Source organism: Mya arenaria, chromosome 2 (genome assembly GCF_026914265.1).
Source record: "Mya arenaria isolate MELC-2E11 chromosome 2, ASM2691426v1".
In the NCBI taxonomy this organism is placed as follows: domain Eukaryota; kingdom Metazoa; phylum Mollusca; class Bivalvia; order Myida; family Myidae; genus Mya; species Mya arenaria.
This window is the reverse complement of record NC_069123.1, coordinates 50752750-50776696: the sequence shown is the minus strand read 5'-3', so window position 1 is coordinate 50776696 and position 23947 is coordinate 50752750. Positions and strand designations below refer to the sequence as shown.

Genomic DNA, 23947 nt, shown 5'->3' with positions numbered 1-23947 from the left:
GACATTGATCCAACACATAGTTCAAATAGGCAAACGACCTTATGCGGTATCATTGTTTTGTATAAATTTAGAGGTAGTAGCTACATGCAGCAGCTACACCTTGTTGTTGAAACTACACACAAAATCATGCGTTTGTTACCATCGAAACAGGTTTTCAAACCGCCGAAACCAATAAACAACCAAAACATAAATCAGTTTGATCTCAACAAAAAAGCCCCATGTTTTGTATTTACCTTGTCTTTTATATATTTAATATTGGCCAAAGTTCAACTCACTTAAATATGTAGCCAAATAAAAACAAATATAACACGAAGATAATATCAGTTTACAAACAAATTCGTCCGACCCACTTACCCGACAGCTCCCCCCCCCCCCGGAATGTTACCTTAAACAAGCCACAACAAATGACAGAGACAAGCAAGAATTCAAAACACTCAAGCTAAAGGACCATGGAAACTAAAAACTCGGTCATTAAACGAAGGAAACTAAAAGAAAGTGAAGCTAAATGCATTTCCGTACTGCATTTTTGATGCAATCTGTTTCACTAAAAGCGTTTCTTCCTGGAAACCATAAAGCTTTAATGACAACGATGAAACCGAATTCATTGACGTCACGATTTCTCGATTAATCTGCTTTGTTTGAGGAACTCAGTCTTAATAAAGCTAAACAAAGAAAACATAAAACCGGTTGATTGTGATTGGAGGGCGCATCGTCAGCTGACAGAACGTGTTTGCTCTGGTAATTTGCTGGAGGAGGTTGGTAGACGAGTAAATACATGGCGGTGGGAGCCTCGAGTGGTACTAGAAACTCGGACTTCCCGCTGGGGACATCAATCACAATATATCTCAAGTTCCCTCACGTAACCCAGCACATTAAGTGCTCATTTGCTCTTCTTGTTACATACTTTACAGCTCTCGTATTTCAAATTTAATCATACAATGTTTATTACTATATTATGCATTTGTAACCGTACAATTCCGTCTTTTTGTCAAATTATTCCTTTTATTAATGAAAATACATAACGCAGAACTGACGCGTCGTACTGTTCCAATAAATATCCTGAGCTGATATAACTGCTAATGGTTTCCTTGGACAAGTTTTCCGTTTCTAGATTCAATATTCTGACAATATAATGACAAACACAGGAACTTTCACATATCACCAAGGATCGACAATGCTCATTTATATGAACAACATGTAATACAGAAGATGACAAGTTCACATTTGAATGAAAACTAACAACAATAACACTTTTGATATATATATATAACCTGGCTCTAAAGTTAAATGGTTCAAGTACATATTTTAATGAGTCCAATCACAATGTTTTAAATGTATTTTCTTTGAAAGACGTTTGTTAACCGTCGATGCTACTTAAAGCCCTGGTCAATATATTCCCATACAACATTTTAGTAGCATCGCTGACCTTAAGGTGAATCAAGTTGAGATTCTGCACTTTAGGAAGTCAGTGAATGCGAGCAAAGCAATGTTTATACTCATGACCTCTAGGCAAGTTGTTTTTATGGCAGACATTCATCTCAGAGCGGAGAGATTCAACCCTTACATTATGTCCTACTTCAATAATGGCACCACTACTTTTGATCTAATTATATCATCAGATAGCAATATTGGACGGGCAATTATGCCGTAAAAGTAGTAAATGGTATTAACAAATGATGGCATGTCGGGCACGTTTATAGTTACTACTCTTGCCACCGAGAACTTTATCTCTGGAATCGTTTCTGAGAAACATCGAGTAACGAGTCCTTTGAATATTCTTCAAATAAAACTAGTTGACAATGTGCTTGAAGAGCTTATGAGCGTTGCCTTGGTAATTTGAGAGGGCCCCAATCGGTTGAATCCTTAGCTCCCTGTGCGCGTTATCAATCACACTCTATCTGCAGTCCTATCACGTTGCCAGAGCGCAATTCGCTGCACATTGAGTGCTCATTTGTTGTTCTTGTTATTTACAAATTCATTTCTCGTCCTCTAAATTCAATCACATACTTCAATATTTATTACTATTTAATGCAACTGTAGCCGTACAATTTCGTCTTTGTCAAAATATTCAGCGATCCAGTTTATTAATGAAAATATATAACGTTGATATGACGCGCTTGTACTTTAATAAATGCTCTGAATTGATATAAATGGTCATTGCTTCTCTCAACTTTTCTGTATCTTAATGTGAATCTTAAGGAAAGTAAGTGTTGTGATATTCTGGTAATATGTTGTCACAAACCGAATATGTCAGCTTGTATCCCCATCTTGTATGTAAAAATAAATACACGGCAACTCAAAAAACTTAATTATACACATCTTGCACGTTGAACCTATCACAAAGCTCTTGTTTCTGTTTTTAAGGTTTATCTTATAGTCATCTCAATTAGGTAAGGTAAATTGTGTCTCCGATTATTGAATTGAGACATACTGTTAATGTGAACTTCTTGTTTTTCTTCTTATTAAAATTTGTATTTATTTGTTTTTCATCTCTTTCAACTAAATCCGAAAGTTCTGGAAGGAATTATTCCCGACTGCAAAGTTGTTGCAAAGTAATAAAACCTTGCTAAATTTTGAAAACAATATTTGTCTCGAGGATAATTTGAAAACAATTCAAAGGAATTAGTTGCAACCATGAACATGTTAGATCATGATCTGCACTTGTCCTTCAAACATGGTTTGTTAAAGCATATCTTAGAAACTTCTGGAAGGAATTGAATGAAACTTGAAAGTCTAATTTAAAAACTGCTAAATGCAATTCAATGAAACTAGGATATTAATAGATGACATTATTGAAGAATGAACTTCACAAGAACTATAACTCATTGACTCATTGCTGCCGGGTTATGGCCTTTGATTTTCTTTTGAATATCACTCTGAAACTACTAAGATCAAAGTTTAGATATCATTGTACCCTCCCCCCCCACACTTGTGTTTTTCAAACTGATATATAAGTTATGGTTTCACTACTATTCATAGCACTAGCAATTTAACAATTGATGGCAGGTCAACTATGTTAACAGTAATTCTCGCTGCCACCAAGATATTCTGATATTCAAATCATTTCTTGGATGCCCTGAGGAACTTAGAGTAACAAGTTCTTTGAATATATTTTTAGAATAAAACTAGTTGACAATGTAACTGTAAATACGATAAGAAAGGGCATACCGAGAATGATGTTTAGAATTTGGTATAGGGCAGTATCCCCTTCCGCCATGTAGAATACGACTGCGGGCTATTTTGGCCTAGTCTGATAGTTCGTTGACAAATAAAGCGAATGTTGCCAAAATATGAAAGTATGAAATACAGAATATAAGACTTCATGGCAAATAGTCGACCGCTAGACTGAAAACCTCCAAATTTAATTAATACGTGTCAGTCGTTTGGTTCTATTGATAAATGGTTTTAAATTATAGCAAACATCTGCGTATGCCTTTAATCATACCATATTCATGTACAATAGTTCTTGGACAAGACGTGTTGTCAATAGTTGCATTTTAAAGCCTTACTAAATGGGTATTTCCGGTAAGCTATGGAAGTGGCGTTGCTGACCTTATGTATTTGTGGTATTTAAAACAAGTTAGTAAAATCTTGAATGCATACAAGATAGTTATTTCTTTGCACGAGTGACCAAAATGCACGTTCTCTTCATAGATTAAAGTCTTCACAATAGTCTATCAACATCAACAATTACATTTATTCCAATTCATTTATGGTGCAATGGCATATCTGATTAATATTCATACAGACTTATGAGACTAGCAATTATGCTCGTACAAGCAGAAAACAAATATTTTAACGATTGGCAACAATAACTGTCATCGAGTATATGAACGTGTACCCTTTTAATACAACAGACGTAAATATACGTGCTCCCTTTAGATACAGCATACGTGTATGAACGTGTACCCTTTTAATACAGAAGACGTACATTTACGTGCTCCCTTTAGATACAGCAGACGTTTATGAACGTGTTTCCCTTAAATACAGCAGACGTGTATAAACGTGTTCCATTTAAAGTGGTGGTGTTGAGAAGATTACTTAAATCAAGCTTAACTTTGCAAAGCTCTTAGATGATATCACATCACTGACACTTAAAGTCCTAGTTGTGTTGTAGCGTTTCCTATAAAAAGGAGATAAAAGTACCAATAGAAGCTATGATAGATCGAAATAGAATGCATTTCCTGTTTTGTTGATGCGATCGTTCAAACAAAATTGTTTTTGTTTTTTAAATACCGAATACATTGTCGTCACGATTTCTGGAGTAACCGGCTTTGTGTAAGGAAATCAGTACCAATACTAGACAAGAATCACATAGAACAGAACAGAACAGAACAGAACAGAAAAAAAGTTTATTTCGTATTCTGTGAACAAAGATAACACAAAACCGGACAATCATGAATGGAAAGCACGTGATTGGCTGGTGTCTGCCCTTATAATTTTCAGAAGAAGATGGGTCTGTGAAAATACTCTGTTCGGAGCACCTCGTGCGCGAAACTCTAACTCACAACCACAATTCATCTGAAGTCCGAGCTCACATTGAATGCTGATGTTGATGTTGAAATTTAATTTAACTACGTTACCTCAAATTATAACAGTTAACAGGAAGAGTATATGAACGTAATACCATTAAAAGGATGAAGTGCTGAGCCTGATAATTCGTTTCTGTGGCGCCACATTGCTTACGGTTTGAGTCCATTTAAAACAATGCATTTTGCATCTTTCTAATATAAAGTATCATATACATATAAACGATGGATAATAGTTGTTTTTCTGGTCTAGAAATCCAATAATGCTATAATGACACAATTGAACACTGAAAATCATGTTGTCACGGTTTCTGTTTCAGGATAAACAAAGATAATATAAACTCGGACATTGTAATTGGAGGGCGCATCATCAGTTGACAGAACGTGGTTGCTCTTGGAATATGCAGAATAAAAATAATACGTTCGTAAAGCGCCTCCAGTAGATATTGTAGATCCCCGCGAGCGCAATCTTGCAATCGCTTCCTAACACTCTAACTGAGTGCTCATTTGCAAGTCTAGTAACAAAATTAATCACTCGTCAAATATTTCAAGGCCTACTGATTAATTAAATACATATATTGCATTTTAGTGGTACACTGTCATCACACTTTCATGTCATTTAGCTATTCAGTTTATGAATAAAAAATGCATTAAGTGGAACAGGCGCGTCGCTGCTGTAATGATGCCCTGAGCTGATCATTTGTGTACTGGTTTTCATGAACAAGTTTTCGGTTTCTGAATGTGGACGTTATTAAAGCAAACGGAATTTATCGATATTCTGAACGTTGACTAACACAGAAACTACCACCATATTTTTACAATGATCGACATCGTCCTTGTATGTGAAACCGTTGCAATAAAGAACATATTAATAAGTTAAAGCAATAAAAATATATGTCAGATGAAATTTAAATATTGTTCCTTGCTATTTTATACAAATAATTACATTTCATATCCATCCTATTTTCATACCTTAAATTTTAATGCATTCAAAATATTTTTTGCGACATTTTTTGTTAACTGCAATCTAAACCCATATTTAATACAGCCCAAAACAGCATCTTAGTAACAATGTTGACCTTGAAGTGAATCAAGTTGAGATACAATACGAAGCACTGTGATCTACGTGCATGCTATGCTGGTAAGAACAGGAAATCAAATTGTGCAAACAAAACGATACATTTTACACTCATGTCCACAAGATATGTTTGTAATCATGTCAGGCATTCGCTATTGATGACTTAACTACTTATAATCATTATTCAGATATTTTAAAAATACAATGGCAATTATGCCCGTACAAGTAACAATGGTTTTGACAAATGATGGCATGTTTTTTTTTGTTTACATTGATTTTCTCTGCCATCGAATCATTACCGGATCATTTTTCACCCGCTTCTCCCTCATCGTTGAAAATCATCCTATCGACATAGTGTTAGGAGTGAGAACGACAGGAGCAAGGAGTATTGACAATACACTGGGGGCGATAGTAACAAGGAGCATAAGGCAAATATGGCATTTTTTTTTATCAGTTTTTGCACCATTTGATATTATTTTAAATGCACACACACACGCACGCAAGCACTGACGCATAAACACGATATGTCAGGTTTATAGTTGGTCACCGAAGGTAGGTCACTAGGTCAGACTGTAAAACAAAAAAGCACTTGTTCACATTACTGTTTAATGTATGTATGTATTATGTTGTTGCTCTGTAGATTTCTTGATGATTTGATCCATGTACTTACAGTATGTCAAAGTATTGCTTGTCGCATTTATCGTAGTTTCCACGGTAATATTATGTATGTTCGTGATTGCAGCCCGAGTTCGGCAGCGTGTCGTCTCAACCGGATGGACAGCGAACAGCTACAGGAGCAGGGCTTCTTCTGCGCCATTAACCGCCTCGTGGCCGCCCTCAGCGAGGGACTTAACGCTAAACACCAGGTGAGTTATGAGGATATCAAAATACCTTTATATAGCCTTTCACTGATGCTTCTCGCTATATTCCTTGAGAGCAAAATACGCCTGAATATGTTATTAAATTTTGAACAATACATAAAAATACAATCATTGATTACGCGATAAATGTTTCTTGTATGAAAAAAGGTATACAATGCCACACAATTGGTAAAGTATTATAATAAAACATCGGTGATAAAAAATAGCAATATGTTAAATATCGTCGCGTGTGCGGTGTTAATTAAATTAACATTGGCAGACGTAGGGTAAGAGCTTCGATTTGCCTGTACGTCACACTAAATTTACCAGACTTCAGACCGTTGATTACCCTGCGGCTCAAAGAAATCATGATTATAATGAAAATTACGAATATAATAAATGTGTCCTATGCAAAAATAATAATTTCTCGGAAACCCAATATCGCCATTCTTTATTTGATTTCTTTGAAAGCAATATTCCTCGTGGGAAATCAAACCTCTTTATTCTGCATCGGCAATAATACTATACAAGTGAGTGATTATAGCTCACATTCCTACAAATTCTTGGATTATGGAAAAATGATGGCTTAATCAATACACCACAGAGGTCATAAAATTAATGTGTATTGAGTTATATTTGTGTTTACCATTGCTGATGAAGCTGGAAATGTGGGAGAAGCACTCTGATTTAGAGAGGTGTAATGAAATTTAAATGTGTGCCTTTTGTTCCTTTGTGAATAGTACGGAATTGGTCAAAGTTCATGCTCCATAAAGGCATGGAGGCTCGGGTGAGAAGAAAATTGTCTTTAAATCCACGCTTATATTAGACGTATCCCGGAAATAGTTCGCGTTATTTAATAAAATATTCCGAGCATGACTCCGGATCGAAGGGCCTTCACCTTTCACAAAGAGCCTACATCTTGCAGATAGAGCCTTCACTTTGCAGTAACAGCCTTAACCTTGCATAAAACGCCTACACCTTTCATTGCGCTTCTTCACCTTGCAGTAAGATCCTTCACTTTGCAGTAACAGCCTACACCTTGCGCTAGGCCTTCGCCTTTCACGAAGCCCCTACACCTTGGAGGGCGAGCCTTCAAGTTGCAGGACGAGCCTTTATCTTGCAGTAAGAGCCTTCACCTTGCAGGAAGCGCCTTCACCTTGCATTACGTAAGAGCCTTCATCTTGCAATAAAAGCCTTCACCTTGCAGGAAGAGTCTTCATATTGCAGTAAGGGCCTTCAACTTGTAGAAAGAGCCTTTACCTTGCAGGAAGCGCCTTCACCTTACAGTAAGAGCCTTCACCTTGCAGTAAGGGCCTTCACGTTGCAGGAAACGCCTTCACCTTGCAGTAACAGCCTTCACCTTGCATGAAGCGCCTACACCTTGCAGTAAGGGCCTTCATCATGCAGTAAGAGCCTTCAACTTGCAGTTAGCGCCTATATATTGCAGTAAGCGCCTACACCTTGCAGTAAGGACCATCACCTTACAGGAATAGCCTGTTGCATTTCGTAAGAGCCTTCATCTTGCAATAAAAGCCTTCACCTTGCAGGAAGAGTCTTCATATTACAGTAAGAGCCTTCACCTTGCAGTAAGCGCCTACACCTTGCAGTAAGGGCCTAAACCTTGCAGTAAGAGCCTTTACTTGCAGGTATAGCCTCAATCTTACAGTAAGAGCCTTCACCTTGTCGTAAGGGTCTTCACATTGCAGTAAGCGCCTATACCTTGCAATAAGGGCCTACACTCTGCAGTAATAGCCTACACCTTGCAGTAAGAGCCTTCACCGCGCAGTAGTAAGCGCCTTCACATTGCACTAACAGCCTACACCTTGCAGTAAGGGCCTCCAACTTGCAGTAGGGGCCTACACCTTGCAGGAATAGCTTCAACCTAGCAGTAAGAGCCTACACCTTGCAGTAAGAGCCTTCACCCTGCAGTAAGAGCCTTCACCTTGCAGTAACAGCCTCCACCTTGCAGTAAGGGCCTACATCTTTCAGTAAGAGCCTTCGCCTTGCAGTAAGAGCCTTCACCTTGCAGTAAGAGCCTTCACCGCGCAGTAGTAAGCGCCTTCACATTGCACTAACAGCCTACACCTTGCAGTAAGGGCCTCCAACTTGCAGTAGGGGCCTACACCTTGCAGGAATAGCTTCAACCTAGCAGTAAGAGCCTACACCTTGCAGTAAGAGCCTTCACCCTGCAGTAAGAGCCTTCACCTTGCAGTAACAGCCTCCACCTTGCAGTAAGGGCCTACACCTTGCAGTAAGAGCCTTCGCCTTGCAGTAAGAGCCTTCACCTTGCAGTAAGAGCCTTCACCTCGCAGTAAGCGCCTTCACATTGCAGTAAGGGCCTCCACCTTGCAGTAAGGGCCTCCACCTTGCAGGAATAGCCTCAACCTTGTAGTAAGAGCCTAAACCTTGCAGTAAGAGCCTTCACCTAGTAGTAAGAGCCTTCACCTTGCAGTAAGAGCTTTCACCTTGCAGTAAGGGCCTCCACCTTGCAGTAAGGGCCTACACCTTGCAGTAAGGGCCTACACCTTACAGTAAGAGCCTTCACCGTGTAGTAAGAGCCTTCACCTTGAAGTAAGAGCCTTCACCTTGTAGTAAGAGCCTTCACCTTGCAGTTAGCGCCTCCACCTTGCAGTAAGGGCCTTCACTTTGCATGAAGGGCTTATACATAGGCTTTGTCTACCTGTTGGATGAACCATGGATAAATTGAAACTCGTTACTACATATACAACAATGAATTATCATAACGAATTCGCAATTCGAATGTCCAATTTAACTCTACCGAAACTCCTTTGAATGTTTTCTCTTTGTATTGTGATACAGTTAATGATTTTGTTCTCCAGTAATATTAACAGAACGTCATATTTCTTAAATATTATTATTATTCTGCAATATCTGTAGGGCACTCCCTGTGTTTATTTATTTCTGAATACCAGGTTGACATGGCGATAGACAACTGCTGCACGACCCACAACCTGCGCACAGAAATCTACAATGCAAAGAAAACACTCCGCGATATGCAAGCCGACCACGCCACAGTAAGCAATGAGCATTCAGAATACCATCTGATTTCACAAGCAGTATAATCCAACATCAAACCAAAGCAATTTTATGTTTTTAAAGTATATATGATGTATAAATTTTGGCGTTTTTCACTGGTTGTCCCTGAAGATAGATAGCGTGATTTAATTAAATTGAATAAAGCTTCAATACCATTTACATAGTTTTCACGACTGAACAAGAGCGCAAGACAGGTTCAAGAACGAATGTAAATTTCAGCCAGAACAGAATGTTTGGGGTTTGGTGCAGCATGTTTTGTATTTCGGTAATGTCGAATATTCGTAGTTTCGAAGTTCTTCCGGAGGTCCCGACGCATTCACCTTAACGGATTTAATTGAAAAATTGCACTTTTTAAATATACTACACAATTTGCTTTTTCGATGATGCTTTTTGTATGACAAGAATACATTAACAGGTGTATCTTTTTTCCAGAGGCCAGCTGACATTGCGAGTCAGTATGGGCGGTGCAGAGACTACCTGGCTCGCTACTTCTTTCTCATCTGCTTCTACTCGTACGTCTCAGATGAGGTGAGCTTACACTAGCTTGTTCATCTATCTATTACCATAGAACAGGTCTTGAGTGTGTTGCTCCAACATGAAATAATGTAAATATCGAACCAAATAGCTGAACGACCTTGAAACAGGATGAAGCCGTCCCGAAAAAGAATTTCTTGATACTTATGCGTTTTTTAACGCATTCACTTTCTGGTTTAACAAAACCACTAGTTGTGAGCTTCTTAGATGACAGTCTTGCTTGATAGTGTTCTGTCATACTTTCTGTATGCTGCTCGTGTACTACATCAATGTACCAAAGCCACACTATTACCATCCGCGTCTACAATAATGCCATTGACTTATTGTTCTGCCATATTTATACCAGTCACTTACAAATTCAACCCTGAGTCAGAAAACCATTACCAGGAGCATCAGTCGAGATAATATGCTTACATCTTTCTTTTCCCGAAGCGCCGATTTTCCCTGAAACTAAATCCGACCGAAATTGCTGAGCTTTTAGTGAAAATGTGTATAGCAGATTATGGAGAGTTAATAGGCTTTTGATGCGTACAAAATGGAAATTATGACGTATGAATTCGGTTGTCATTTAGGCTAATAAATCATGTATGAGAACTTGTCCACCATACGTAGTCTAATGTATTCTTGATTAATTTTATGTCGTATATGGTTTAAAAACACATATGTCAGTTTGTTATCGGCTGAACATATGGAAAATACATTGACTTGGTTCTGGTTGTGGTCTTTGTTTTTGTGTATGTGGTATTTTTACGTCTGTGTCTCTAGTTCATTGTCGGTTGAACCATTGCCTTTGTTTTTAAATTTTGACTTTTGGGCTTGTCCATGTAGTTTGCATTTTATCATTGATCATAGTTCATATGGATATTTTTGTTTATTTTTCCAGTACGAGAACCAGTTCAAGGTTGGCTTCACAAAGTGGATGAATCGGCACCCGGAGCTGAACCACATCCGCTGTACTATGTGTCTGCCCGTCTACAACACATCCATATCCCTGCTCAAACAAGCCAAACACTGTCTGGTAATTGTAAACGTACCTAGCATGAGCGTGTGGATTCAAACATATTGAATAGTTAAATGAATCTCTTCTTTGTGATATCAAGTCTATATACAGTGAGAGAGAGAGAGAGAGGGGGAGAGAGGAAGACAGAGAGAATGCAAAAATGTATTCCTGTTTAAAGATTAGTTTTGTTTGTACATTGTCTACATTTGATATTACAATGTGTGCATTGCTTAAAACCATGCCCGTATTACAGGTGTCGGACAACTATGTTGGGCTTGACCTGCTGGGATCCCAGCTTGATGTCCGCGTCGCCAACTTTCGCAAGATCAACATCAAGGCAATCCCCGTGTACGGCATGGCTCAACCTACCAGCGATGTGAGTCCAAACATAGCGTTGTGCTGGATAAATATCCATCTGTTTGAATTTAAGCTTAAAGTGATAATTACTATTTAGATCTGAATACCTTGTGAATAGTTTTGCTAAACATTTGTACTAACCAACCGTGCTGTCTGTACATTGGGAGAATCACCAACAACAAGACGCTGGTACCACCTAGACGCGTGAACGTAATCTTGACCAGCATTTGTTTATTTCTTATTAAGTATGTACACCGGATTTCGAGCGGATTCTGTATTGTTTTAAATATAGATAATATACATGTATGTCTATCTCTTGTCGTTTGTCAGGGTTTGTCCAAAGTTGTCAACCATTTGCTTAACCTGAAAGTACGTCACACTCACGTGGTTGTTGTAAACCTTCGAAATGACGTCATGGTAGAACTTGATGACGCCACATACAGTGTACGAGATTCTGGGAAGGTGGACGAACCCATTATATTTCCCGGGTATAGCAAAACAGATTTAGAGGTAAGTTATTTACTTTACACTGCTTCAGTTTGTTTGTTAAATTTTGATTCAGCTATGTGTAATGTTATACTAGTAGTAATATAGTACTGATGCAAATGAAAAATTATTTTTATGGAGGTTGGATACAGTATATTAGATCAATAATTGAACTTCATTCAATTTGTTTCGCAAATAGGCGCATAGACATTAATATTAAAAAACAGTTTGTTTTATAAATATGCACTCTGTACTGTACATACAGTACAATACAGTACAAAGTGCATATTTATACACATTTTCGGTTTTATAATATTTAGCTGAAAATTATAAGATAGTTTTGATTTTATTGAAAAATGATTTGAAAATCCGGTGCCAGTATACCCTGTTCTCAATTAATTAAGTTGTATTTTTTAAATCATCTCATTTTTTAAATCATATTTCTTTTGCAATTTTTTCTCGGATCCAATTTAATTATCATAAAAAGGTATAGTAAAATGTCTTCCACCTTGTTTTTTCCAGCTTAGCTACCATTATTTGAGTTTGAGAGATACGAGTTTTTTGTAACTTTACAATAAGACAAGCTTTGTACTGTGGACTATATATATGTGTGTGGATACATAATGCAAGTTTCATCTTTGATAATTCATAATTATATAGTTCCAGATAGTTTTAGGTAGGATTGTGCATTTAAGTGTCATGTAATTAATAAATACTGATAAACTACTTGTGAAAATGAACACGATAAAAGGCTGTTTAGAGAAAGAGCATTGTTTTTTAAATAAATGTTGTTATGCAGAAGGTTTATTGGGCAATAGCAAGGGTAGAACACTGTCTTTGATTACTTCTTGTTAATATGATTATTATCATGTCAAGAACTGTTTTTACCATACATGACTGATACAGTGTTATGAGACGAATATCTAAAACATGTCACAGGTAACGTACGAAAATAAGTTAGTTTTTTTTTATTTCCCACATATTTTAGGATAAAGAAGAAGAATTAAAAAGAACGATTCGAAAGCACAAAACATTCCAAGTAAGTAAAATAAGTTGGAAACCTTAAGTAACATGTGTCCATCAAATTCGCGTAAACTTAACTTTAAAGAATCGTACATAGTAGTTTACATACATTATCGCGACGTTAAAGTTAACAATGTGTTTTACGAAATCTTTGTTAACTTTAAAAGCAAAATAGTTGATGGTGTGTTCATATATGTAAATAAAACAAGTGAAGATAAAACAGTATTCTGAAATTGTGTTAGGAATACTCAACATTCAATCAAAATTCAATGAGCATTTGTAAAATTTCAAGAGCATTACAGATTGGTGACGTTAACAACGTTGTTAACTTACAGATACACTCTTACTCCCAAATAAGATGTATCACAATTAATACAATTGTTTTAATATACCAAATAGGATGAATAAAAGTAAAAAACAATGGTTCTTATGAAGGAAATAGAGTTTAGTTTGAATGAAATGTGCAGAAAACACGGAAATCTACCTTTTGAGACGATAGTAGATCACAGTAAATCTTTTAGCACTCACCAATTTATTTATATATTTACTTTTTCAGCAATTAAAACGTTTTCAATTTTGTTATCAGAAATTAACATTTTCCATAAATGCATTATTTAGGACGTACAATGTAGTTAAGGGTTTATCACTCAAAATGTATATTTGTTATACATGTGTGTGTTTTGATTTGAATAGAGAATCAATTCTGAACAATCGGCCCATTGCTTAGTAGATACAACAATCTAAACGACCTTGACTGTACATGTCGGTGTATATGTGTTTTTATTATCAGTTGTACAACGAGTTGTCAGACCCGCCCCTACAGCGGGAGGTGTACAGCGCCTACACGATCCTGGATCTGGCGGAAAATCAGCGACTCCAGACGCTTGACATGACCTACCAGCGCGTGCCTCTTTTGTGCGAGGAGTCACCTACAGAAACGGTTAGTATGTAACCATGTTCTTATTTTGTACAACTGACAGATAAAAGCACAGATAATGTCTGTTGTTGTTGTTGTTGTTGTTGTTGTTGTTGTTGTAATTAAGGTTAAAAATCGCCATTGATTAACTTGAATGAAAAAATAAAATATGTAGAAAAGGCATAATTATACATGTATGCATAACTTCGCGCAGTGATACCTCTTAGTTAAACGGGATGTGTACCACTTACATTCGGACGCTAGTACATATAAACAGCCGCTTCAGAGTCTTTGATGATTTATGTTTTGGCGACTTTACGTTAAGGGAACAAAATGAATATCCAAATGGTAAAAAAGGTTCCCTATACGCACATTATTGTGGCTAATCCGATAGCTAGACATGCAGGGAATATGTATCACTTACACATGTTTGCTTAAGTTATCGGAGATGTGTACAACTTACATCGGGTATAATCAAGTTATCGGGAATGTGTTTCACTTAAATTGGGTATGCCTCAGTTACCGGGGTTGTATTCAGGTTACATTAGGGATGTGTAACACTTAAATCTGGGATGTGTAACACTTACATCGGGGATGCACAAGTTAGCGAACATATCATATTGAACCATGTATAATAGATTGACTGTAAAAGCAATATCACCCTATTTGCAGGACATCGACTGCCTGATGTCCGTGGTGTGTAGTCACTGCCGCCTGGAGAAGCTGCAAAACCACACGGATACGGCGTTCGTCTTCTTCTGCCGCACCGGAAAGAGCCGCTCAACTTTCGCAATGGCCGTCGCCGGCCTAATCATGTGTCACATGAAGGTAAGTACCGCGCCAATTTAATGTTTTCATAACTGTCTTTTGCTATAATTATAACTATAAGTCGGCAATAAGGTTTCAGTCCGTCTTTTATCGTTCCTGTGCATACAGTTATACTTCACCTTCAAGTAAAATGACATTTTACATTGGGGTGAGGGGTGGGGATCAAATTACGCAATAAAATAAGTTCAGGATTAATGAGATATTATCTAGGTTATAAGACCTTTGTAGGTAATTAGTTGTCTGTGCATCACGATAAGGAGTATTTTAATAAGACAATTATCAAAGGCATTATTCATAACGACGAAAAGCTGTGCAAAAACATGAGGATCCCTATTGATTGCAATTTCCCTACTGATTGCTGTATATGATATTTAGTTGTACAAGTATATTACATCCATTTACGTCACCATATTTGACCTCTTGCCATACATTTTCTCTTACAGGGTTTTCCAAAAGGGTCCCTCAAGGGAGAACAAGAAAGAATAAGCTTACCAAATGCTCAATACACAAAAGGAGAATTTATAGTAGGTTCAACTTACCATGGTGACTTAAGGAGACTTTGATGTCTTTCTGTGATGAGAAAAAATAAATCATGGCTTGCTATCTTTAACAAGAATATAACATAATACTGTATTAGAATCAAAGAAGCATTGCTAATGGGAAATGATTATATTAAGATACGTAATAAAATCCAAATATATTATTGATAACATGTTTATAAAGAACAGAACTCAATTATAAGTAGTACGAGTATGGCAAAGCTTCTTACAGATATAATAAGCTTATGGAGTAAGGCTCGAGGCCAAGCAGGGTATACCTGTTTTGCGCAATCACAAATGTGTTGTCACCAAAGAATTAAATGTTATCTAGGTATGATATCTGTGATGTGCCTTTTGTTCCCAGATCGTGCAGAAACTTGTGCGGATGCTGCCTAACGGTCACCAGGTGAAGCGAGAAGTGGACTTCATCCTCGATGAGATCTTCAACACAATGACGCCGACCATGTTTCACATGCGAGAAATCATATTCGTCACCTATAATAAGGTACAGGCACCGTCATATATAACTATAAGTCTCTGTATCATACATCATTTCTCACTCAAGCAATACTAAAATTAATAAGAACAATGCTACATGGATAAAATTAATAAATGCTATGTAAAGTTCAGATAAATAAAGTGAACCATTGTATGTAAAATATATCGGATCATTTCCAAACAACTTCATGTTCATTCGTGTCGAATGTAGAACTTAACATGCAAATTTCCAAATACCAATTACAGTCTGTGTGATGTCTTCTCAAAAACAGCTTGCCAGACCGAACAATATGTATCGTGACACTGCCGTTTTCATAATGACTTTATTCACACGATGTTCCATACGGGGAACGACCTCCTCTTCTTTCTCGACATGCAAGGCGTAACTTTTGAGATGTGTTTTATCATATTGTTGTCATTTCTAATTTTCGTGCATGATTTTAGAGCCACGTCCGACCTACCCAAGTTGATTTGAAATAGTTATCGCAGTATTGCTGAAAAAATAATACGTTTGCGTGAAAATTCCGGAAAATATGACTTGTAAAAGACATTTAATTATGAATATGGTTATAAATGTCACTTTAACGATCTTGTTTTGTTACAAGTGATATTTTGCCCTATTTCAATATCATGTGACGGTTTCCCGGCCTGTGTGTTTATTCCAACCTTCCGTATTATGCTATTTTCGCCTTGGTTTGTTGACGGAACATGTTGACTTGCGTTTCGAGAGGTGGGGGTTGTCGGTGGTCGGCGATCTGCTCCACGATTCGTTCGGTGTATACCGGTCAAAATGAGTCCGTCTCCCTCGATGCAGTACATTGAGCTGTTAGTACACGTGATTCTGTTGAAATATTTCATGTTATTAACGTTTTGTTCCCCTGCAGTCGCGGAAGGTTGGCAGAGATGCAGAGTTACGTGAGACCCTGCTGTGCCAGTCGATCCTATACTTGGAGCGGTACGTCCATCTGATACTGTTTAACGCGTACCTGTATCACGATCGCCAGGCGGGATGGAAGAGGCCGTTCTCCACATGGATGAAAGAGGTACGACTTACATGTAACTGCAATGTTCTCTTGCATATAAATTCTATTAAAACGCGTCACCAACGTGAGCATTAAGTGTTGAGGGTAAACTTTAGATGTACGTCGTCTGTCCGTCGTCTGTAATTCAGAATCGGTTTGCTACCATTACGGGCCATGAATTTAGTTTGAACGTTTGCCCCTTAATTATATAGATAGTATTCGATTCAGCGTCAAGTGAGGTCAAACTGTTGGTCATTAGGTAACAAGGAAACATTTTGCTTATATTCTAGATGGCAACAGTTTGCCCAATTTCAATGAAACTTGGTCAGAATCTTTGGCTAAATATAATCTAGGTCAAGTTTTATACTGGGTTATCTGTGCTCGAAAACTAGGTCACAAGATAAAATGAAAAAAAAAACATTTTAACACTTTAAAAGGCACATATTTAGTAATTAAATCAATGAAACTTGATCTTAATGTTTGTCTCTGTAAAATAAAGGTAAGTTTAGCAGTCTTGTGTGTTAAAAGAATTTGACACTATTTCAAATAAAAGAAAAATCTGGTTAATGATATAAAGGTCATAATTTTGTCTCAAAATCATTATAACTTGGTCAGAAAGTTTGTCTTCATTAAGTTAAGGTTAAGTTCGATACTGGGTTATGTGCGTTCAAAGCCCAGATCATAAGGTCACATCAAAGAAAAACATTGCGATGGCCTCGTTTCAAAGTACAGAAGCTGCACTTTTTCTGATTTCGGAATTTTGACGTAACATATTATAAAACCGAGCTGCTTGTAGTTGCAAAATGCCAAATACATAGTCAAATTACAATATGGTGTTGTATTTAATTATCATAGTGTCGAAAACTGATTGGACATCTTTCAGAGAAAGTGAAATGACAGACCTTCAGAAATTGTTTCCTAAAAAATGTAACTTCGTCATTTTAAGTTACAAAAAAAGTTGTTACAAAAATATGATTTTGTAGCTTTTGCATTTTTGAATGAGGCCATCAACTTTTTCCAAACTCTGAAGGCAATAAAGTTAGTCCAAAACAAATATGAAACTTTGTCAGAATGTTTGTAATTTTTACATGTGTAGTCAAAAAATAGGTACAAGGTCAAATTAAGGGAAACACTCTTAGTTCAAAAACTGTTTTGTCCAAATTAGTTTAATTGGTCTGAATGTTTGTCTCTATTTAATCTAGGTTATGTTTAATAATACTTTATGTGGAGTCAAAACAATGTCACAGGGCCAACTAGAATAGAGGCTTTGTCAACACTCTACCCGCCACGATGTTGGTTCAAAATCAATGAATCATGGTCCCAATGATTTTCTCCATAAAATCTAGCGCATCTTCGAAACTTGGTCATGTGAATTCAATAGACAACTAGGTCAAATAATACAAAATTAAGACTCTTGTTTAACTAATGTCAAAGTCAACAGCGTTAAGTTTCACATACCATTATGTATGGCAAATAAGCTAAATACAGTTTACGATAAAACTCAAGTGCTTCGTCCAAATTCAATTAAACTTGGTCAGAAATGTTTTTTTTGGTCAAATATTTGAAGATCTTTGATAGCACTCTAGTATCCACAACTTCTACCCAATATTCATCAAATATTAGAAAAATGTCTCCAAGAAAAATGCAATATAGCAAGACCTCTACATAAGTAACTAATATTTATCTTTCATTCACATACTTCCTTTTCTTCTATTTGTAAATATCGCTTTTGCAGGTGGGGGCCAGAGCAGGAGTGTATGACGTGTTGGACAACCTTGGATTTTACGACTTCGATGTGACGTTGACAGCCTACCGTAAGATGTCGGTCCGCTGGCGATACCCTGTGCCAAACGTGACATGGCAGGGAGAGTTCCGCTAATCGACCCGGTGTTTTCCCAGATATACGAGTGTATGTCCGATCGTCTGACGTAATGTTTTCAACATCAAAGGAGCAAAAGAGTTCCACGCGAGAACAGTTATTTGTTTATTCTGAAACATTAAATCGCATATGTATATTATGTTTACCATCAAGTCGTGTCTTGCTATTTCCAGAACTAATATTGATTTCTAATTTGCCATTTTGACAAATGAAAGGACATACTGGAGTGGCATATCGTCACGTTTGATTCTAAGAAATTTGTATTTTCTTTTTGAAAGTTATAATTATGTCTTATTTTGTATTTTGTTCAGAGTTTCGGATGTATTGTAAAATTTTACGGGGTTTATTCAGTGTATTTTATTATTAAATTAGTGAAACTATCAGCTCTTTTTTCGTGCAATCGACATAAAATAAAATATATTGGTGTACACGGGAGCGATTTCACGTATGTGGTCATGCTATTTCAATCACAAGGCAAGCATTTTTAGCGTTTTTGATACTGTAAACTCAAGCTGAAGTCAATTTCTCCCACCTCAGATAAGTAGATCCAAAAATTTAACCATGCTAGAAATTCTTATCTTGCCCATGGGCGAAGATAAAATGCCCGTATGGAACTCCTTTTTAATGGTCGTCACATTGCAATTACCTCTCTTGTTAAAGACTCATTAAGCCATCTTGTGTGTCTATTATCAAAGATGCTAATACCTGCTGCCAGTGATTAATATGCAATGCTCACTGTTCTATTTTAAAGGAACGAGTTGCAACATCAGCATTCCATACCAAAGGTCTGAAATACCTGCTTTATAACAAAACTTCACTAAAGGGAACATGCAATGAAAAACAACCCGAGTAATTAGGGAGACTGTCTGAGCTGAGCCTGTGAAAGCCCCGCATGCTGGGCGCTTGTCGTCGACTGTGCCTGTGCGACGCTGAATCCCGACAGCTGATCCGATGTGAAACCGACAAACGAAGATGCGGGGATAAGTGAAACAGCTTCCGGTGACATAGTCGCAATTTGGCATCAGTGAGGGTTGACAGCTCACTGTCGGAGAGGCCGCCGATCATGTTGCCAACAGTGGAAATTACAGGATCGTCCCATGTAGAGAGGGCGTCGAAAGCTGTAATGGCCTGGTTAGTGGCGGCCGTCATTTGAATCTCGTCACAGCTCGTAAGCTCAACGATGTTTGACGACGTGTTGCCGTAATTAATGAGATATGTTTGTTCATTTGTTTTGAATCATAAACAGGGCGACAGGGAAATAAAAAGTTCTTTGAAATAGACTGACAGGTATACCTGAACACCGTACTGGACATGACAGATATATGAGCATTCGCTGCTCCTCAGGCAAAGTGCCCGAGAGAAACCAGCTCTGTCGACGTCACAGTGCATGCGTCATCACCTTTGTTCAAGTTCAGCCAGCGGGAAAAGCCAGACGACAACTGCAACAAAATAATTATGAGGCCGAACAGATACTTTGGTAAATAGACAACAAACAAGAACCAAGTCCCACTTAACATTGTTTAGTTAGTTAAATTACACTGGCGCGAAGCAAAATGTCGCAGGCCGTACAGATCTAGTAGGCAGCCAGAGTGACCACGTTGTAATGTTCTTAACAACATAAATTCATCTACACGTATAGTACCAATGTTTACATCCTGATCTTTACCTTACCTCAATTATCTTCATTCCTCTTGGAGCATATACAGCCTTTTCAGCTTTCCATTGTATGAGGTTTGCTTCCTCATTTTTTCAGCCGACCGATGCCGTTTGTGTTCCTTTGTATTCACTGTTCCCTATGGACTCCTGCCGCTGTGTTGGGTTGGTTTCTTCGCAAAGTCTTGGATTATCCATATACAATTTTGCACTGTAGACTCTGTGATAAGTTGATACTTTGCTTTACACTCCAACTCTTGGTTTGTATGAAGAAATCGTTTCCAAGTACGAAATTGCGTACATAACGGTCTGATGGATGTGTATGCTTTCCATAATTGCAGTAGGAACGGGCCTTTCCTAAATGGTTTTTAGTTATTTTGTCTTAATGAATGAATTGCGGGATTGATGTCATTATCGAGGTATGAGCGCATTTGTGCTGGTCTTAGTGTGTGGAGTCCGAAGGACTCTACCCGTACTTTGACCAGCACAATTGCGTTCATATCCCCAATGATGACATTAATCCCGCAATTCATAACTTATATTTATACCAATAGTTCATTATTATTTCATTCAAGAAATGTTAAAAAAAAATCATTTGAGAACACCTTTTAGTCATCCTTTCTCTGTAAAAAGAACGACCCGACTGTAACCGGAAACATTTTATCAAACGACGTCACAATAACGCAGAAAAAGATAAGCCACTTGAAATCACTTTTAAACGTAATATTGAAACACTTATGACAACAATACATATAACATATCATAAATTAAGACTTCCTAAAATTTTGATTTATATTTTACTGGACCTGCTGACACAAAGCAAACAATAGCAAGATAAACCATTTGCATGTATATTGTTTTGCGATGGATTGCGATCTGAAAATATCCGAAGATATTGCGTTCATCGGATGATTACCACAATTGCCCAAAGGCAGCTCATTTAAGGAGTGGAAGTAAGTAATGGAGGTGTAAATATATATAAATGCTTAGTCAAACTTTATTGAATGTAAGAGTAGTTGTGGTCATGATTCCTATGTCAACTGGATAGTCGAGATCTTCTAGCTGTTTTTTTTAAGCACAACATTTTCCTCCTGGTCTACTTGGCGGGGTGGGGGGGGGGGGTTCTTCAGTATCCGGCCAATTACTATCAAGATCAGATAAATTTTAAGAGGTTCTGGCCGCAGATAGATACTTTGCATGTATTGCTGCTAAAATGACAACGACTAATGATAATAGCTTTGTTTAGGATGTCACTGTGCCCAATGGTCTTCAAGTCGGTGTTTCTATCCACCACATCGAACGCCTTTTCTTCTAGGTGGTGTCTCTATCCACCGTATCACCCCTTTCTTCCAGCCGGCATTTATCCATATTCAATTAGCATTTTAGATTACTCTTAATCTAAACAGCAAAGTCTAAGCATTGATAAATTAATTCAATCAAAACAGCCTGACTTCGATTTGATAATTAACAGTGTATGTATACCACGTGATAATTTACGTCATAAATGCAATTTTCGAGAGGCAATATTTTTCTTTAAATGATGACTTTAAACAAAGATAACTTAACTATTTATTCACCACTTGAAATGAAACATGGCGCAGTCTGCGCCGCTAACAAAGCTACACCATTGATATTTTGCTAGAGTTTGATTTAAAGATTAGTTGTTTCGACAGTCCTTTTCACAAAACCGCCGCCTGATGGAGCACTGTCAATTATTTTTTTGGAAACAGTTTGTCGAAATGTTTGAGGAAACAAATCACGTAATCGAACTCCGGTAATAAAACGAAGGCGGGGCTTTTTAAGCGACATAGACTGTCCTTTGTTTTAGTAAAAATGGTGAATAAAAAGAAATGTTGTCTTTGTTTCAAGTCATTTTTCGAATCAAAATGATGCCTTCCTATGCAGCTATGACGTAGTTGTTTAAGTGATATGCACACACTGATTAAGTTAAATTTAAGATGTTAATCGAATACGGCCTCTGGACATTATATGATCCCAATTCTGTACACGTGGAGTTCAACTCCAGACATGTACCTTTCTCTATATGAGGTGTGGTAACCTCAAGGATACCATTAGGGAGTTGTTGAAAAGGGTCATCTTGATTTGCTTGTTTTGATAGAACATGTGTTCGCTCTCAATCCTGCTAGCTGGAGTGTCGTTATGTAAAGGCTTAGGTTACCATTCAGGTGTGTTGCAATTCGAACTAATACTGCTCTTGTCAATTAGTGTCATTTTGTATAGTTTACAGCTTTTCTTGACCTTTTCCTGCAGTCGAGTTTATTTATTCTGGGTTTGTTTTTCGTCTGGGAAAAATGCTTTAAGATTATTTCTGGCGCCATTTTTATAAAAAAAAACATATTTAATTTCAGGAAGCATGTCTCGAAAACGTCTGCACTATATGCATAAAGTAAATTAACGTTCTCCCTGCCCTTTGCAGATGACGAGGTGGACCTCATTTACGAAGGTACAAATGTGACGCGCTCGGACGACCACGTGGGTCCGGTGATCATCAAGAAGTGCATGGAGGAGTACCAGCACGTGCCAGACTTCAACGAGCCGCTCGTGTATGGTAGCGTTGGTGACAAACAACCCAAACATCTCCTCATACAGGTCAGGGCCCTGATTCGACAAAATATCTTATTCATAGACCTTACTCTGCTAAGAGTTCTCGGGGACATCCTTTGAGTTACGAACAGAGTCTTTGCATAAATTTTCTAACGACGATATGTTTTTTGTTGAAATGTAATTCACTCCAGAAACAGGTTAACGCCTGAAAATTTACGATCTTAATCCTTCCGATCTTTATTTAATCGGGGCCCAGGGGGGCAATAGTTTAGCGCGCGAAACTTTACCGCATAGGTTCACTACATGTCTTCCATCTTCTTCTGCTTTATGGTACGAGGTTTCCCTGTTTTAGTAACGCTTGGAACTTTTTTAAATCAGTATAAATTAGAACAGTTCGAAAATGTTCTTTGAAAGGTGTTGAGTGTGTTACTGCTAAGACGTCTTATTTAAAAAAAGTCATAGTTAAACTGGTATTGTTAACCTTGGTCAAACTCGAAAGAAGACTTAATTTTCAATAAAAACTTATTATTTAAGAGTATGTTCTATCAATATTTCAGCAAATTTATAACAGATGAGGTCCAAACCATGTTCTAGTCCATAAACGATATATTGCTTTAGGAAAAAAATCAAAAGATGATACCCTCAAACAACAACTTTAGGTTAAAACAAACTTGTTAATTCTATCAATTCAACGACATTTATTGAACAAAAAAATCGAAAAGCCCTTAGAGTATCATCCGTTTTCCCACTGCCAATCATAGATTAATCTCAGAATCTTCAAACCCTTATTTATTTGTTTATTTTAAAGCAAAAAAACAACAACAACAACAACAGAAAGTAAATACACTTTCGCCTCATTCTTTGATCATACAGGGTTGAACAAATCTAAGAAGCCTCATATCTCTAGTACAAACTAATAAGCCTGAGAGGAAGTGACAGTTAGCCATTTGGGGATAAAGTCTTACTGTAGACAGCCCACACAGTAGCTGTTTAAACTATGTGGCATGAGCGTATCGTTAACGATTTTGTCGAACAAATAACAATCCCCTGACAATTTGGTTGTGTGGACCAAAGGACATTTTGCCGTCTTAAAAATCATAACGGTACTGTACATAAAAGAAGC

General features: G+C 37.4%; 1 protein-coding gene across 1 annotated transcript in view; it reads left to right on the top strand.

Moving 5' to 3' along the window:
- LOC128224219 (paladin-like) overlaps positions 1-18938 on the top strand; it is a 49848-nt gene extending 30910 nt beyond the window's left edge. Inside the window, exons 9-21 of the mRNA XM_052934004.1 lie at positions 6350-6473; positions 9401-9502; positions 9957-10052; positions 10942-11076; positions 11312-11434; positions 11746-11925; positions 12890-12940; positions 13715-13864; positions 14513-14668; positions 15112-15192; positions 15572-15712; positions 16590-16748; positions 18463-18938. Of these exons, the coding sequence (XP_052789964.1) occupies positions 6350-6473; positions 9401-9502; positions 9957-10052; positions 10942-11076; positions 11312-11434; positions 11746-11925; positions 12890-12940; positions 13715-13864; positions 14513-14668; positions 15112-15192; positions 15572-15712; positions 16590-16748; positions 18463-18606 (1642 nt within the window). The 3' untranslated portion in view covers positions 18607-18938. The remainder of the gene's footprint in view (positions 1-6349; positions 6474-9400; positions 9503-9956; positions 10053-10941; positions 11077-11311; positions 11435-11745; positions 11926-12889; positions 12941-13714; positions 13865-14512; positions 14669-15111; positions 15193-15571; positions 15713-16589; positions 16749-18462) is intronic.
- Positions 18939-23947: the final 5009 nt, after the last annotated feature.